The 17,722-nt window shown below is 41.2% G+C and overlaps 1 protein-coding gene across 1 annotated transcript in view; it reads left to right on the plus strand.

Annotated features, from left to right (window-relative positions):
- The window catches only part of LOC311516790 (macrophage mannose receptor 1-like), a gene marked incomplete at both ends in the record, with an annotated part of 70,151 nt that overhangs the window by 27,000 nt on the left and 25,429 nt on the right, over window positions 1-17,722 (plus strand). The window contains 6 exon segments of the mRNA XM_084621128.1: window positions 1,510-1,656; window positions 4,028-4,210; window positions 4,959-5,116; window positions 11,937-11,991; window positions 11,994-12,051; window positions 13,893-14,045. Coding sequence (XP_084477254.1) covers window positions 1,510-1,656; window positions 4,028-4,210; window positions 4,959-5,116; window positions 11,937-11,991; window positions 11,994-12,051; window positions 13,893-14,045 — 754 coding nt within the window.

Here is a 17,722-nt window from a genome sequence, read left to right on the forward strand (position 1 = left end):
TAGAATGTTGAATGGATATCAGTTACAATTTTGTACTTTTCTCACATATAAATATAGCATTTGTAATGAGAGCCATATGAATAGATCATAGTTGGAGCTGAGCTCCACTTTAAAGATCTGACAGTGGAGTTATGCTTTTAATGTGTAATCTGAAAATAAAAAAACCCCCAGAAATCATCATCTTAAGGAAACCAAGTTCATTAGAAAAGTAAGAGAAAATCCTATATCAAAAGTAAAATGCAATAAAATCCTATATAGCCTCTGTCTGGGTAACAGCTGGGCTGCATAAGGAATGTATTTAGAGGTAATGTTGAGCCAATTAAGACATCTAACATTCTCTTTGTGCCCCTTAAACTTCATCATTTCCATTTGACAACATCTCAATGTGTCAGCTCTCAGTGGCAGTGGGTTTTAGTCTCTCAGAGTTTTTCCTCCTTATTTTTGAGACTTTCTTCTCGTTTTTATCCTAAAGAGTCTTTGACCATGTGAGTTCCCGTGCATTTACATTCTAGCCCTGAAGTAATCTCTACTGTCGTCATAGTAACAATGATGTGGCTCAAATTCAAAACTCTTGTTATGATCTCAGCTGCCTCACAAACCCCAATTTTATTCAACATTATATTTGCTTCCTGAGCAAATATATTTGATTTTCTTTTCCCAAGCCTCACCAAGTCTTAAAGTTCCTTTAGAGTTGGAGTGTATGGCTACCTACCTTTCCTGACACCATGATTGGAGGAAGGCTCCAGAGTAGTCTGGCCTGCCTATATCTTCCCCAGGACTCCAGGGTTTGACTATTCCCTGCTGGTCCCATCAAACTTCATGCCCCACCTCGTTGATTCAAGGGGGCATTGTGCCTTGGCCTCATACAGCCTTCACCCAGGTTGTTTCTGCATTCCCTTGACAATGGGTCATATAAGTCAGTAATAAAATTCTCTTATTTCCAATAATTTTAGCAAATATGATTTTCCACTTATCTTCTTTTACTTTCTAAACAGTAAATAGAATTTATAAAAGGAATATGAATGTTTCCCCTAAATGCATACAATTTCTCTGTATTGTTAGTGTCTGATTATTCAAACACTGGGGTATATTCTTCTTTCAATACATACATATATAATTCCTAGCATGAGCCAGAATTATGCACAAGAATCAATAGGAGAATATACAGTGCACAAAAATATTGGGCCAGATTGTGTCCTCAGATTTCATGAGAGAACATGAGGGCAGAATTTGTCTCATTAAGTTGACTGTTAAGCAATAATATCAGTATGAACTGACTCCAGTTGAATATTACATCAGATGTTCTGGAATTCATATTTTATCATACATGTTTAAGGGAACATTGACCAGTAAAGAGCTATTTTTAACACATTTCTTTAGCTACAGTATAAAAATAATAATACCAGTGAAATGCTGAGTCCATAATCTATATGGGAAAAGGTACAAAAAAACATGAGGATTTGCACTGCCTACAAGGAAATTCACTGGTTTTGAATTCATTTCTTGAAGGAAACCCTTCTCTGGAACCTGAGAAAATGTGTTCAGTACTAAATCCTAGAGGAGGTGCTAAATGGGAAAACCGTGAATGTGATCAGAAAATTGGCTATATTTATAAAAGGAAAAACTCCACTTTGGATTCTTTCTCTCTTCCCTCAGGTAGGTCAGTCAATAAAAATTATAGTAAAAGCTTTTTATTTAAATTGTATGGATTTGGTCTGCAGAGATCTGTCACAGAAATGCATTTTTATTTATATGAAATGACAAACTTGCTTCATCCAAGAGTAATTCTTTTTAAAAATCGCATATGTTCTATTTTGCTGGTTGCACAGAACAAACCATTCTACCCATTTCCCTGTTTTAGACACTCTAGGAAGCATACCATTATTTAATCAATCTAAAGTAGGTTGTCTAAACTTTGGCAACTTTTCTAGAACTCAGTGCACACCTAAATTTAAATGATTTATTTTTATTTATAAAAACAGAGGTTACCATCTAAGCCAGGGGTGGCCAACCTGAGCCTGAGAAGAAGCCAGAATTTACCAACGTACATTGCCAAAGAGCCACAGTAATACGTCAACAGCCCCTCATCAGCTCCCCCCCAACCTCCGTTCCCAGCACCTCCGTCCCACCGGCACCTTCCCCTCCCTCCCCACAACTCCCGATCAGCTGATTTGTGGCATGCAGGTGGCTCCGGGGGAGGGAAAGTGGGGAGTAGCGAGGGCACTGCAGGCTCAGGGGAGAGGGCAGCAAAGGGTGGAGCGGGGGCAGGGCCTGTGGCAGAGCCAGGCGTTGAGCAGTGAGCAGCCCCCGGCACATTGGAAAGTTGGCGCCTGCAGCTCCAGCCCTGGAGTTGGTGCCTCGACAAGGAGCCGCATGTGACTCAGGAGCCACAGGTTGGTCACCCCTGATCTAAGCCATGGACATCCTGACATAATTTAACTTCACAAAGAAATAAAATGGATTGTGCTTCCCCGCATAAACCCAATAGGAGTTCAGGATGTTTAGCACCTGCTACAATGTGTTCTGGCCTTCCAAGAATGATTCCCCTTGACTTGAGTGGTCACTGGATCTGGGCCTTAGCAAGCAGCAGCGTGATCACTGGAAGCCCTGTAAAGACTGCAGTATAGGCTCATATCACCTCCTGATAAAGTCAAATGGAATTTGTCCCTAGGTATTAGATCCTGTAACTGGCAAAGGGAAAGATTTACTGCAGCACCACTTTTCTGAGAAAAGAAAGACAGCTATCCTGTCTCTGACAAATTATTTAATGAGAACTGTCATAAATACAAAGGGAAGGGTAACAACCTTCCTGTATACAGTACTATAAAATCCTTCCTGGCCAGAGGCACAATATCCTTTTACCCGTAAAGCGTTAAGAAGCTCAGGTAACATGGCTGGCACCTGACCAAAAGGACCAATAAGGGGACAAGATACATTCAAATCTATGGGGGGGTGGGGGGAGGGAAGGCTTTTGTCTGTCCGTTCTGTGTGCTTGCCAGAGAGAAATCAAGAAAGCAGTCAATACAACTCCATTAGAATTAGTAAGCACTAACAAGGAAATGCATTAGTTTACTTTTGCTTTGGCTTGTGATTTTCTCTGTGCTGAGAGGAAGGTGTATTCCTGGTTTTATTTTTGTAACTTTAAAGTTTTGCCCAGAGGGAAATCCTCTATGTTTTAAATCTGATTGCCCTGTGAGATTAGCTTCCCTTCCAATTTTACAGAGGTGCTTCTTTTACCTTTTTTCTTTCTAATAAAGTTCTGTTTCTTTTAAAAGTGTGACTGATTTCTCTATTGTCCTAAGAACCAGGGGTTTGGGTCCGTGATTACCTTGTAACCAATTGGTTAGGATATTATTCTCAAGCCTCCACAGGAAAGGGGGTGTAAGGGCTTGGGGGGATATTTTGGGGGGATAGGAACTCCAAGTGATCCTTTTGCTGATTCTTTGTTAAATCACTTGTTGGTGGCAGCGTACCCTCCAAGGGCAAAGAGTTTGTGTCTTGCGGAAGTTTTACCCTAAGCTGGTAGAAATTAGCTTAGGAGGTCTTTCATGCAGGTCCCCACATCTCTACCCTAGAGTTCAGAGTGGGGAGGGAACCCTGACAAGAACCTATGATGTAGAAAGTAAACATATGCTGAGAGGTAATTGCTACTGTTGCAATAATATGCAAAACATAATTAGATGCAATGCATTATGTGAAAATATTACATCTGGAATTATAAAACATAATGTGTCCAAATTTGCACATTTTGCAATGTTGATGTTTTCAAACTCTGAAGTCCATTTGGCATTGATCCCATTTTTTTCTGTCTTGGTTGAATATGTTTATATTTTCTACACCAAATTCTGTGTATCATAGCAGATAGATCTAATAGCCTTAGATATTTAAATGTAGAATGAGAAAAAAATACTTCCAGTACCTTAACTCTTCTTTTATTTTTAATTAATTTCACAATTAATTTAAAATTTAACCACATTTACTCCAGGCTCTAACTTGAATTGTTCTGAAATATTTTTATTTATTTTAGAGTTCTCTGCATCTAGTAAATGCCCAGAGGGCTGGTTGCCATACACAGGCCACTGTTACATGATTCACAGTGAGCCCAAAATGTGGAAAGAAGCATTGACTTCTTGTACAAAGGAGGATGGTGATCTGGCCAGTATCCACAACATTGAAGAGCACAGCTTTATAGTGTCTCAACTTGGGTACAGTGAGTATTTCTACTGGGCAGTAATGTGCACATGTGGATCATTTTAAATATTAGAAATTTTGTAGCTTTTTAATGGTTTATATTTAATTTATATGGATATTTACAGGTAAGCACACACATAAATATACAGGTTTCAGAGTAACAGCCGTGTTAGTCTGTATTCGCAAAAAGAAAAGGAATACTTGTGGCACCTTAGAAACTAACCAATTTATCTGAGCATAAGCTTTCGTGAGCTACAGCTCACTTCATCGGATGCATACTGTGGAAAGTGTAGAAGATCTTTTTATATACACACAAAGCAAGCTGAAGTGAGCTGTAGCTCACGAAAGCTTATGCTCAAATAAATTGGTTAGTCCCTAAGGTGCCACAAGTACTCCTTTTCTTTTTACATAAATATACATAAACTATGCCGGATGACTGATACTAACTTATCATCGCTGTTAATTTACAACAAATCTTTTGAAGGAAATCACAGCCCCAGTTACTGCAGCATTGGGTAACTGCAGGGGTCACAAAAGGAGCAGCTGATACTGCTGCTAAGTAGAATGATTTGCTTTCCTGGTGGTATTTCCTATCTCTTCTTGAATGAAGGGGAGAACATGAAATAGACATTAAAGTAGACAACATTACCAATTTATCTGGAGTGGCTTTGTAATGCAATGTAACAATTTCAGCTCATCATCATAAAATCCTGCTCCTGAAGATTATTACAATGTAGATAAAAACATAGCCGAATTTATGTTCATAGAGTCAACTGATGAGCTGTGGATTGGTTTGAATGACCTCAGGATTCAAATGTATTTTGAATGGAGTGATAAGATGCCTGTGACATACACAAAGTGGCTCCGTGGAGAACCAACCCATGCAAACAGCAGACAAGAAGAATGTGTTGTTATGAAAGGACAGGTGAAATAATGCAATTATATCTATGCATTAACATCATATTTTCTTTCTGTTTTTTATTTTTAATTAGATGTCCAAAAACTGGAGAACTTGTTTTAGAATAATACCATATGATGATATCTCTAGTTGCTCAATGAGTTTATGGTTTTAATTTTAGAGAAATTTAGATCAGTATTCAGATATGATAATGCATTTACTTCTCTAGCATATCCAGCAATCCTGGTAACTCTGCACCCCATGGTTCAAGACAACTCAATTCAACAGTTATAGCTTCTTTATAAATCAATTCATGAACTAGCTTCAGGGAAAAATAATAAGCATATTTCTTTTTACTTTTAAAGGAACATTAAAAAAAAAGCAGTCGTGTAAAGAACTTTAGTTCCTCTTAACTGATAATCTTTTTCCCAAACTGCCTTCAGGATGGATACTGGGCAGATAATGTTTGTGATAAGAAATTTGGATACATTTGTGTCATAAATATAAAGGGAAGGGTAAACCCCTTTGAAATCCCTCCTGGCCAGGGGAAAGCTCCTCTCACCTGTAAAGGGTTAAGAAGCTAAAGGTAACCTCGCTGGCACCTGACCAAAATGACCAATGAGGAGACAAGATACTTTCAAAAGCTGGGAGGAGGGAGAGAGACAAAGGGTCTGTGTCTGTCTATATGCTGGTTTTCTGCCGGGGATAGACCAGGAATGGAGTCTTAGAACTTTTAGTAAGTAATCTAGCTAGGTATGTGTTAGATTATGATTTCTTTAAATGGCTGAGAAAAGAATTGTGCTGAATAGAATACCTATTCTCTGATAGTGATTGTCAGCCTACAGAAAAAGACAATTCCCTTGTCTCTGCTCTGGGCCCAAATTAAAGCAAAAAACCTCCAACTACTTGGAAACCTGCTTACCCAGCCCAAAGAAAAAGCAAATGGGTAGAACACACACCCCCTATTTACTTTTAGGAAGAAAAGAAAAAAAAAACTCTGGGTTGGAAGACTGTGAATTTCCCTGCAGGAGTTAAGTACCCTGCCTCCAGGCAAAGAAAACCTGCAATTCACAAAGATAATCCCCTTTTGTCTCTGCTTGGCCACAAAGCAGAGAAAAAACAAGCTGCTTTCAGTTTCAGCTGCTTTCTGGACTTCCTTTCCAAAGGAAAAAAAAATTTCCTTTTTAAAATCTGTATTTCTAGTTCAAAAAATCTCAACTGGATCTCAAAATGATTTCAGGTTAATCCCACCACTACCACCATGTCAAGGTTCCTCCCCCACTCTGAACTCTAGGGTACAGATGTGGGGACCTGCATGAAAAACCTCCTAAGCTTATCTTTACCAGCTTAGGTCAAAACTTCCCCAAGGTACAAAATATTACACCCGTTGTCCTTGGACTGGCTGCTACCACCACCAAACTAATACTGGTTACTGGGGAAGAGCTGTTTGGACGCGTCCTTCCCCCCAAAATACTTCCCAAAACCCTGCACCCCACTTCCTGGACAAGGTTTGGTAAAAAGCCTCACCAATTTGCCTAGGTGACTACAGACCCAGACCCTTGGATCTTAAGAACAATGAACAATCCTCCCAACACTTGCACCCCCCCTTTCCTGGGAAATGTTGGATAAAAAGCCTCACCAATTTGCATAGGTGACCACAGACCCAAACCCTTGGATCTGAGAACAATGAAAAAGCATTCAGTTTCTTACAAGAAGACTTTTAATAAAAATAGAAGTAAATAGAAATGAAGAACTCCCCCCTGTAAAATCAGGATGGTAGATATCTTACAGGGTAATTAGATTCAAAAACATAGAGAACCCCTCTAGGCAAAACCTTAAGTTACAAAAAAGATACACAGACAGAGATAGTTATTCTATTCAGCACAATCCTTTTCTCAGCCATTTAAAGAAATCATAATCTAACACATACGTAGCTAGATTACTTACTAAAAGTTCTAAGACTCCATTCCTAGTCTATCCCCAGCAGAAAACCAGCATATAGACAGACACAGACCCTTTGTTTCTCTCCCTCCTCCCAGCTTTTGAAAGTATCTTGTCTCCTCATTGGTCATTTTGGTCAGGTGCCAGCGAGGTTACCTTTAGCTTCTTAACCCTTTACAGGTGAGAGGAGCTTTCCCCTGGCCAGGAGGGATTTCAAAGAGGTTTACCCTTCCCTTTATATTTATGACAATTTGCAAAAAGAATCCATTGCAAGACACTCCTGAAACAGTGGAGTACATTTGATACTGGCTGCCTGAAGGTAAGGACAAAATAAATTACATTTAGATCAGACAAAATCACCCTTGAAATAGCTTGGTATTTTTGTATTTTTGACTATCAAGTTGCTCGTTTATATTTGCTGATGATTTTCAATCTGAAAAAAATGTGGTCCTTCATTTAAACTAAATTTGATTTGAATTCCTGCATACACACACACACACACACACACACACACACACACACATGCTCTATTTTCTCTCAGTACCCTCTCTGAATGAGACAGAAACTGTTACTGTAGCTTTGAGCATACATGATTAATGTTGGTGTACATATATTTCAACACTGTGTAATTAGCTATTGGGTCTCACAGTGTGGGGATTTCTGAATTGTGTGACATCACTTTCTCAGTGGGTGCAGAATGATGCTGTGTTCTACCAGTGGGAATCTGAATTTTAGAAAGGACTAAGCACTAGAACTGTATTAATGAAACCATTTACTGTGTTTCCTGTTGTTCTTTTTCTTCTCTCATTCATCTCCTTTTGTTTTCCTTAATATATCATAGAATCATAGAATTAGAAGGGACCACAAAGGTCATCTAGTCTAACCCCCTGCCAAAATGCAGGATTTGTTCTGTCTAAGCCATCCAAGACAGATGGCTCTCCAGCCTATTTTTGAAAACCTCCTGTGACAAAGCTTCCACAACCTCTGAGACGTCTGTTCTGTTGTCGTACTGTTCTTACAGTTAGGAAGTTTTTCCTGAGAGTTAATCTAAATCTGGTGTGCTATAGTTTGAATATAGTTTAAATAGCTGTGCTATTGCCTCTTGTCCTGACCTCTGTCATAAATGTAAAGGAAGGGTAACCACTTTTCTGTATACAGTGCTATAAAATCCCTCCTGGCCAGAGGCAAAACCCTTTCACCTGTAAAGAGTTAAGAAGCTAAGGTAACCTCGCTGGCACCTGACCCAAAATGACCAATGAGGGGACAGGATACTTTCAAATCTGGAGGGGGGGGAACAAAGGGTTTGGTCTGTCTGTGTGACGCTTTTGCTGGGAACAGATCAGGAATGCAAGCCTTACCACTCCTGTAAAGTTAGTAAGTAATCTAGCTAGAAAATGCATTAGATTTTCTTTTGTTTAATGGCTTGTAAAATAAGCTGTGCTGGAGGGAATGTATATTCCTGTTTTTGTGTCTTTTTGTAACTTAAGGTTTTGCCTAGAGGGATTATCTATGTTTTGAATCTGATTACCCTGTAAGGTATTTACCATCCTGATTTTACAGAGGTGATTCTTTTACCTTTTCTTTAATTAAAATTCTTCTTTTAAGAACCTGATTGCTTTTTCATTGTTCTTAAGATCGAAGGCTTTGGGTCTGTATTCACCTGTACAAATTGGTGAGGATTTTTATCAAGCCTTCCCCAGGAAAGGGGGTCTAGGGCTTGGGAGGGGGATATTTGGGGGAAGACGTCTCCAAGTGGGCTCTTTCCCTGTTCTTTGTTTAAAATGCTTGGTGGTGGCAGCATACTGTTCAAGGACAAGGCAAAGCTTGTACCTTGGGGAAGTTTTTAACCTAAGCTGGTAAGAATAAGCTTAGGGGGTCTTTCATGCAGGTCCCCACATCTGTACCCTGGACTTCAGAGTGGGGAAGGAAACTTGACAACCTCTGTGGCAAAAGAGAACAACTTTTCTCCATCTTTTTTATGGCAGCCTTTCAAGTATTTGAAGACCACTATCATGTCCCCCCCTCTTAATCTTATAAACATACCCAGTTAATTCAGCCTGTGCTCACAGGGCTTGCATTCCATCCATTTGAACGTCTTTGTCACTCATCTCTCGCTCCTTTACAGTTTCGTATGGTCATAGCAGTCTGCAGTGCTCTACATAACAATTGTGAAGCCAAGGGGGAAAAGTTTCCCCAGGGGTGGAGTGTTGAGGTGGATTAACTGGTGGCTGATTTTGAGCAGCCAGAAACCAGGGCTATTGGAGGGGCTTAATGGGGGCTATTTGAATCAGGGGACTTTGAAGCAGCATTTTGACACTGAGCCCCAATAATGTGTCTTCCTGTAATCAATTGAGCCAGGCATTGTTTACTTGCCACATTGGATGACGCTTGTAATCATTCCTGCCTGAGCATTAATTGTAATCTGCAAGTGTGCCGATAGCCACTGTGTATGAATTTCTGCTGCAATAACCCTGTGTCAGTCACAAATAATCACTGTCTTTGTAAGACTTCATTTTTATTAAACAGCAATATACAGATTAACATTGCTTACAAGGGACATGACTGTGAGCAGCACTCTCTGAAGTGAGGATCTCATAGCTGTGAGTAAGTCCAACTGTCATTATGGAAAATGTCCCTGGGGTAGAGTGCAAGAGGTACTGCAACGGACCAGGAATGTGAGAGGAATGTGTGTGTGGGGGGGGGCGGGTTGGGGGGGGCAAGGAAGGCAGTTCTGTATGGACTGCAGGGGGAGTCGAGCACACATGTGTTCCACCTGTAGCACAATCAGGGCCCTCAGCATCTCTGTTTGGTCCTCCATGGATATCTGCTCCTGACCCTCTATTATGTACTCCTGGCCCTGTCTCCTCTCCTGGCTATCCAATTCTAGTTGTTAATTTGTTTCTCTTCATGCTCACTAATGGCTTGATCTGATGATGCAGCACTTTGCAAAACATGTCTTCCTTACTCCTCCTCTTTCACCTCCCTACCTGACAGAGGTGCTCCACTGGTATGTAGGAGCTTACCATCAAGGGCATATCTGCAGAAGCAAAAGAAACAATACACAAAGTCTGTCTTGAATCATTAAAGTTACATATGCCTCTTTCTCACTTTCCCTGGGAAGCATGCAGCACAGCCAGAGCACTAAACATGGTGAGTTCTGACTGGGGGGTGGTGGTGCAAGATGGGACAAAGTGGGTGGTTTCAAAGGGGAGCAGTCCAAGTGTCTACGGACGCTATTCTGAACACTGGGACCATTTTCCATAGGTGGGTGAGATCAAAGCTGAAATCACATGACTGAGGGTAACTGAAGGTGTAAGGGTGCATCTCCCGCATGTATGCAGCTTCAGACTGGGTCCATATGCTGCTTGGGTTCCTCCAGAAGTAATTGACAATTTGTGAGGCAAAGTTTCCTACAACAGTGGAAGAAACAAAGCAGCTCTGCCAAAGAAATTTTGACAGAGGATTGCAGAGTATCTGCAGGAAAGTTTCCTCGAGATTTCTATGGAGGATTCCCGGGAGATCTCAGTGTGCATTAACGAACTAAATAAAGGACACCTCTACTGCATGTAACCGTGCACTATCAAAGCAAAATGAGTACTTACCAGAGCTCCCCTCTCCTACTTCAGGCATGCCACAGCTGGATTGGTGGGACTGGCTAGACCCTTCCAGAGTAAAAAAGAGATTTTTGGCTTGCCATGCAACCAGATGACCCTGTCGCCCATCCCACATCACCCTCCAACTTGACCTCCTCGTCCACCACTTTGTCCTTGGGGTTGACTCCACTGGCCGCTGCCTCCAGTCTGCCCAAAGTATCCACAGGGCTCTTGTCAGTGGAGGTGGGGTCACCACTGAGGATGGTGTCTAGCTCCTTTTAGAAGTAACATGTTTTTGGCGCCGCACCAGAGCAACAGTTGGCCTCCCTTGACTTCTGCCTCAGCTCCTTGATCTTAGCACAGCACTGTTGCATGTCCCTTTTGTGTCCCTTCTCATCCATACCACAAGTAATCTGCTTGTAGATGTCAAAGTTCCTATGGCTGGATCAGAGCTGCAACTGCACAGCACCGTCTCTCCACAGACCCAACAGATCCAGCAACTCCTGAGCACTCCAAGCAGGAGCACATTTGCTAGAGAAAGCTAATATGGTCAGTTGGGAAGATGCAATGTGAGGAAGCGGAATTTCAAAAATTCCTGGGGCTTTAAAGGCAGAAGGGTGCGTGTCTGTGTACTTGGTTGCAAGGCAGCTGAGTAGAAACTGCTCACCAGAGCAGTCATGATGGGCATTATGGGACACCTTCTGGAGGCCACTTAGGGTAACACAAGCAACCGCAGCATCTACACTGAAACTGCCTTGCTCTAACTTTGTTGCAAAAAGCTCTGTGCAGCTTGTCAGGATGGTTTTATTATGTCGGCATAGCAGGAGCATTGTTGTGTGTACACTGCCCCACATTTGTCAACAAAACTGTGTAGTGTAGACAAGGCCTTAGTTAACTAGACAGAGGAAACCCTAACCAAATATTCCCATTTGTTTTGAGTTACTGTTCTTTCCACATCAACTATATCAGCACTTCACTACAAAACAAACACTCCCATCTTCTATTTTGATCAAGGACATTGATTAATTCATTAATTTATTTGTTTCTATTGTTGAATAAATTCTCTATTCTGTATGGTTATAACTTTTTTAACTGTAGTAACACCTATTTATCAGCTGTTAATTGTCAAAAGAGGATAATGCATCATCACTTTTGATTTGTAGGTTTGTGGATGTTTACTTAGGCTTAGTTACTTTTGTAACTTTATTATTGGATTCCAAATTAATATATCATTTTGCAAGGATAGAGTATAGTCCATATATTATATCACAATCTGTTATTAATTTATGGTCATTCCTGATTGATGTTGACAGGGCTGGGAAAGACATGGTTTTTACTGTTACTTGATTGGACATACATTTGTAAATTTTCAGAGGCAAAGAAAGCTTGTGAAAGGAGTAAAGGTTATCTAACAACTGTTGGAGACAGGTATGAAAAATACTTTTAAATTTGTGCTTTTTGATGGAATAATCTTAGAACATGCTAAAATACTTAAGAACTTTTCAAAAAAAATTCTAGTGTTAAAACAGATAAATATAAATGGTTTGAATTAAAACCAAAAATGTTCTATTTCATGAGAAGTTACTCAGAAAATACATGGGTTTTTTTTCAGACTAAATATTATATTTTGAGATGTTCACTTTTGACAGTTCTCCAAGCCGGTAAAAAGTAAAACCGTTTGCATCTGTAGCTCCACAAAATTACATTTGAGAAGAAAAAAAAAACATTTTCGTTTTGGAAAATTGCATTTCTGCTTTACCAGATACCACCCCATACCATGGCTGTCTCTGCTTTATAAGAGCTAGTGTTCAGTACAGCACAGTTACTCATGCTACAAACTATGTAGCTTAGAGAGGCATTTTTCCATAAAAACAAATGTTATTGAAGCTAAATTTTATGAGTGTATCACAATAGCTTGGGGTGCTAGGTCCTTATAAAAAGGGCAGCAATACAAGGATTATTCAGATCCAAAACAAAAATCCAAATGCAAGTTGGTAAATTAAATTGAAGCCTAGGAGGGTTTCCCCTTTTAGCGTGGTGTCAGCATGAGACGATGGCATGATAATGAAGAACAAAGTGGGGAAAATAAGAAGAAGGAGAAAAACACAAAAAAATCAGAATGAGAGCTGGGAGGAAACGAAGGACCTACAGGTGAGAGACAGTGATCCTGGATGAAAGAGAGGGCTCAAAGGGGATAGTTTGAAAGGGTCTGGGAGAATGGAGAAAGTGAAAGAGGGATTGTCATAAATGGCAGGGTAACCACCTTTCTGTATACAGTGCTATAAAATCCCTCCTGGCCAGAGGCAAAACCCTTTCACCTGTAAAGGGTTAAGAAGCTAAGATAACCTCTCTGGCACTTGACCAAAATGACCAATGAGGAGACAAGATACTTTCAAAGCTGGCGGGGGGGGGGGTGGGGGAGGGGAGAAACAAAGGGTCTGTCTGTCTGTGTGATGCTTTTGCCGGGAACAGAACAGGAATGCAGCTCAGAACTCCTGTAAAAAGTTAGTAAGCAATCTAGCTAGAAACGTGTTAGATTTTCTTTTGTTAATGGCATGTAAAATAAGCTGTGCTGGAGGGAATGTATATTCCTGTTTTTGTGTCTTTTTGTAACTTAAGGTTTTGCCTAGAGGGATTCTCTATGTTTTGAATCTGATTACCCTGCAAGGCATTTACCATCCTGATTTTTACAGAGGTGATTCTTTTACTTTTTCTTTAATTAAAATTCTTCTTTTAAGAATCTGATTGCTTTTTCATTGTTCTTAAGATCCAAGGCTTTGGGTCTGTGTTCACCTGTACAAATTGGTGAGGATTTTTATCAAGCCTTCCCCAGGAAAGGGGGTGTAGGGCTTGGGGGAATATTTTGGGGGGGAAGACGTCTCCAAGTGGGCTCTTTCCCTGTTTTTTGTTTAACACGCTTGGTGGTGGCAGCATAAGGTTCAAGGACAAGGCAAAGTTTGTACCTTGAGGAAGTTTTTAACCTAAGCTGGTAAGAATAAGCTTAGGGGGTCTTTCATGCAGGTCCCCACATCTGTACCCTAGAGTTCAGAGTGGGGAAGGAACCTTGACAGGGATATACAATAGTTAAAGGACATTGAAAACTGAAACACCATTAATGTAGCTATAGAGAGGGGATGGTGCCTCGCAGCAGAGAAGAAATATACCTGTTCCAGCACTTGATAAGCTTTTGAAATCGCAGTCATTTGTGGATATTACAAATTATGAGAAAGACAGGTTTAATCTCAGTTTGCCAGTTCCTCTTTTTACAGATATGAGCAAGCCTATCTAACTAGTCTGATTGGGCTGAGGCCTGAAAAATATTTTTGGATCGGTCTTTCAGATGTAGAGAAACATGGGACTTTCAAGTGGACCAACGGTGAAGCAGTTCTGTTCACTCACTGGAATTCAGCAATGCCTGGTATGTTTTGTCATAGGTATTTTCCATGGGCTTGTCTACTTTGTGCAGCAATACACCCCACAGGTGTGTGAATTCTAATGCACATTGCAACAGGGCTGTCACTTTCTGAGCAGTCCCTCTTGGTCAGAGTGCCCATTGCAGTGGCCTCCCCTTGTTCTCCCCCCTACAGGGCCACTTAGACTCCCCACAGCCTTTCTTATAAGTCCTACCACTCTCCACTTCGGGATGGTTTAATGCCCACAAACAGTCCTGCCCATTAAGTCCCATCGCTGCAATCCAATGGGTCACACTTATCTCTGGCTCTTCCACCATCCACACAGAGCTCTTTTTCTGCCACAGCCTGCTGTTCACAGGGTTGCTTCTCATAGCTGTCTCTCCCTGGAGTTCAGCTTTCTGGCTCTGGCTTCTTGTCTTGCCAGCATCTCCCCTGTTCCAAGGAAGAAGGCAATCAATTTATGGTCCTACACCAGAGAGCTCTTCCCAATTGGCTGAAAGAGAGGGGAGCCCTGCCCCACCCTATATTCCATGGCTCCTGATACCGGGCCCTTAACAGAACAGCATCCTGGGGTTTTCCCTGCATCCAACTCCTTATTCCCTGGGACTGCTTCCTCTCTTCAACTACCAGGTCATTTCCTGGGCCTTTGTTCATTCCAGGTCCCCGGAACAGAGTGTTCTGGATCCCCTCTACTCTTAAAGAGCCAGTATACCCTGTTACATGCAGCAACATGTTACACACTAAGTGGCTCGTGTAGACCCTGCTGGCATGCACTAAAAGTTCCCTAGTGCTGGTCAATGTAGTACTGTTTCAATGTTACTTCATTAATGTGTATTAGGGAACTTTTAGTGCATGCCAGCAGGGTCTACGTGTGCCTGTTAGTGTGTAACATGTTGGTGCACATTAGAATTAAGACCGGTGTGTATTGCTGTGCAATGTAGAGAAGCCCCACAGCTTGAATCCATGTTTAAAAGGCTGAATTTTGAAATTCCAGTGAAATTTCATTTTTTAGCAGGGGTGATGTATAGACTGGTTAGCAACTCTCAAACATCTTCAGTGAATGGTGCAATGGTTACAGGGGTAGCTGCATCTCTGTGCCCGTTACGGTTTCTCTGAGTGCTCCGGCTCAGGTATTAGGTCTCATGCCTTTACCTATTCCAGGGTAGAATTTTGCAATTCTCCCATTCTTTGACTGATCCTGTGCTACAGGACCCAGTGTATCAACTGCTATTACCTTGCAGGTCTGGCTGAGTTGGAGCACCTGCAGTTCTTCCATTGAGGAGATTGTGACCAGTGGTATAGAAAGATCAGTTGACAGCTGGGGAAATAGTAAATTTGCCAAAAATGCATTTTGGGGGTTATCCAAACTATTTGGCCATTTCAAAACAAAGTATTTTGACTTTTCATTCAGAAGCAGAGTTTCATTTTGAAAATTAGGGTTGCTGTTTTTCTTTTTAAAGCGTGGATGAAAAGACACCCATAACAAAAGGTAAAACAGAAAAAAATCATTTCAGGTTGAAGGAAATGTTTCTTTCTACTCAAAATCATTTTTCCCCATCCTTTTCAGGGAGAAAAAAAATGAAAAAAAAGATCATTTAAGTTCAAATGGAAGTGATTTTTTTTCAGATTTTTCAATTAAGTATTCACTCTACTTTCGATCAGACAGCCTTCTTTTTAAAAAAGTGTTGATTTGAACATTGTAGGAGCAAAGCCTTTTTAGAGTAAAAAGGATTTTAAAACAACAAACAATCTTCATGTATGTTTATCATAAATGTCTTGTCTTAGATGATGGTAACCCAAGCAGGCCTAACTTCTTCCAACTCACCCAACAGTTTCTTATGTTTCAGTCTGGTTCCCCTCAACCAACTATTGCCTTGAGAGTGTGCCCCTCTTTCAACTTAGCTATAGTTCTTTTGTTCGTCTGTGTTGCCAGGCTTTGACCCTTCGTGGTCCAAACCATTTTGCAGGTTGGCTGAAGAGGAGGCTAAACCATCCAAGCTAATAGTTCTGGCATTGTCTCTTAACAACTCGTGAATGTTTGCTGAGAAGTGGCTAGCTTGAGCCATTCTTTTCTTTCCTGCCTGTTTTCCAAGACAGTTCTCTACTGAGTTAACCCAATATATTAATACAGTAAACATCCCAAAAACGAGGTCAATATATATTATTCATAAAGTATTACAGAGCAGTTCCAAATCTGTCACAAATGGCTTTATTGCCAGTTTTGGTACCACTCTGAAAAATGGCATGAGTGATCTGCTGTCTACATCAGTTTAGTTGGCTTTTTAATCCACCAAGACAAAAAGCCAAAACGTAGGATCAGAATCCCGAAATTTGCTATTGTTTATGGACAAGTATCACAGACCACTAAGTACTAGGGGCCTGATCCTCCTTTGGCCTGCACAATACATAGCCATTTATATTAGGGTCAAGTGGGTGTAAAATGCTGTCATTCTGATCTGGTAGCATTTTCCATTCACTTTTCACTTATTTTTGCACCACTGCAAAGAATCAGGCTCCAGGTCCATATCCCATTCACCTACCATGAACATCTAATAGACTTCTCCTTTCTCGGCTACACTCTCCTTAGCTTCTCTTGGAATTAAAAGGAGTTTCCCTTCTGCGTTGTGATTCCAAACTATTTTCTGTTTGTCCAACTAGCCAGGACCGAAACATTTCTCCTTAATGATGCACTATGATATTGTGTTTTTGAGAGACTAACCAAGACTGAATTATAGACTCATAGAATCATAGAAGATTAGGGTTGGAAGAGACCTCAAGAGGTCATCTAGTCCAACCCACTGCTCAAAGAAGGACCAACACCAACTAAATCATCCCAGCCAAGACTTTGTCAAGTCGGGCCTTAAAAACCTCTCAGGATAGAGATTCCACCACTTCCCTAGGTAATACATTCCAATACTTCACCACCCTCCCAGTGAAATAGTGTTTCCTAATATCCAACCGAGACCTCCCCCACTGCAACTTGAGACCATTGCTCCTCGTTCCGTCATCTGCCACCACTGACAATAGCCAAGTTCCATCCTCTTTGGAACCCCCCTTCAGGTAGTTGAAGGCTGCTATCAAATCCCCCCTCACCTTTCTCTTCTAAAGACTAAATAAGCCCAGTTACCTCAGCCTCTCCTCGTAAGTCATGTGCCCCAGCCCCCTGATCATTTTCATTGCCCTCCACTGAACTCTCTCCAATTTGTCCACATCCTTTCTGTAGTGGGCCCCCCAAAACTGGACACAATACTCCAGATGTGACCTCACCAGTGCCGAATAGAGGGGAATAATCACTTCCCTTGATCTGCTAGAAATGTTCCTACTAATGCAGCCCAATATGCCGTTAGCCTTCTTGGCAATGAGGGCACACTGTTGGCTCATACCCAGCTTCTCATCCACTGTAATCCCCAGGTCCTTTTCTGCAGAACTGCCGCTTAGCCAGTCTGTCCACCGCCTGTAGCAGTGCATGGGGTTCTTCTGTCCTAAGTACAGGACTTTGCACTTGTCCTTGTTGAACCTCATCAGATTTCTTTTGGCCCAATCCTCCAATTTGTCTAGGTCACTCTGGACCCTATCCTTACCCTCCAGAGTATCTACCTCTCCCACCAGCTTAGTGTCATCCACAAACTTGCTGAGGATGCAATCCATGCCATCATCCAGATCATTAAATGAAGATGTTGAACAAA

The sequence above is a fragment of the Lepidochelys olivacea genome, assembly GCF_965140295.1.
Source record: "Lepidochelys olivacea isolate rLepOli2 genome assembly, chromosome: 2".
Classification (NCBI taxonomy): Eukaryota; Metazoa; Chordata; order Testudines; family Cheloniidae; genus Lepidochelys; species Lepidochelys olivacea.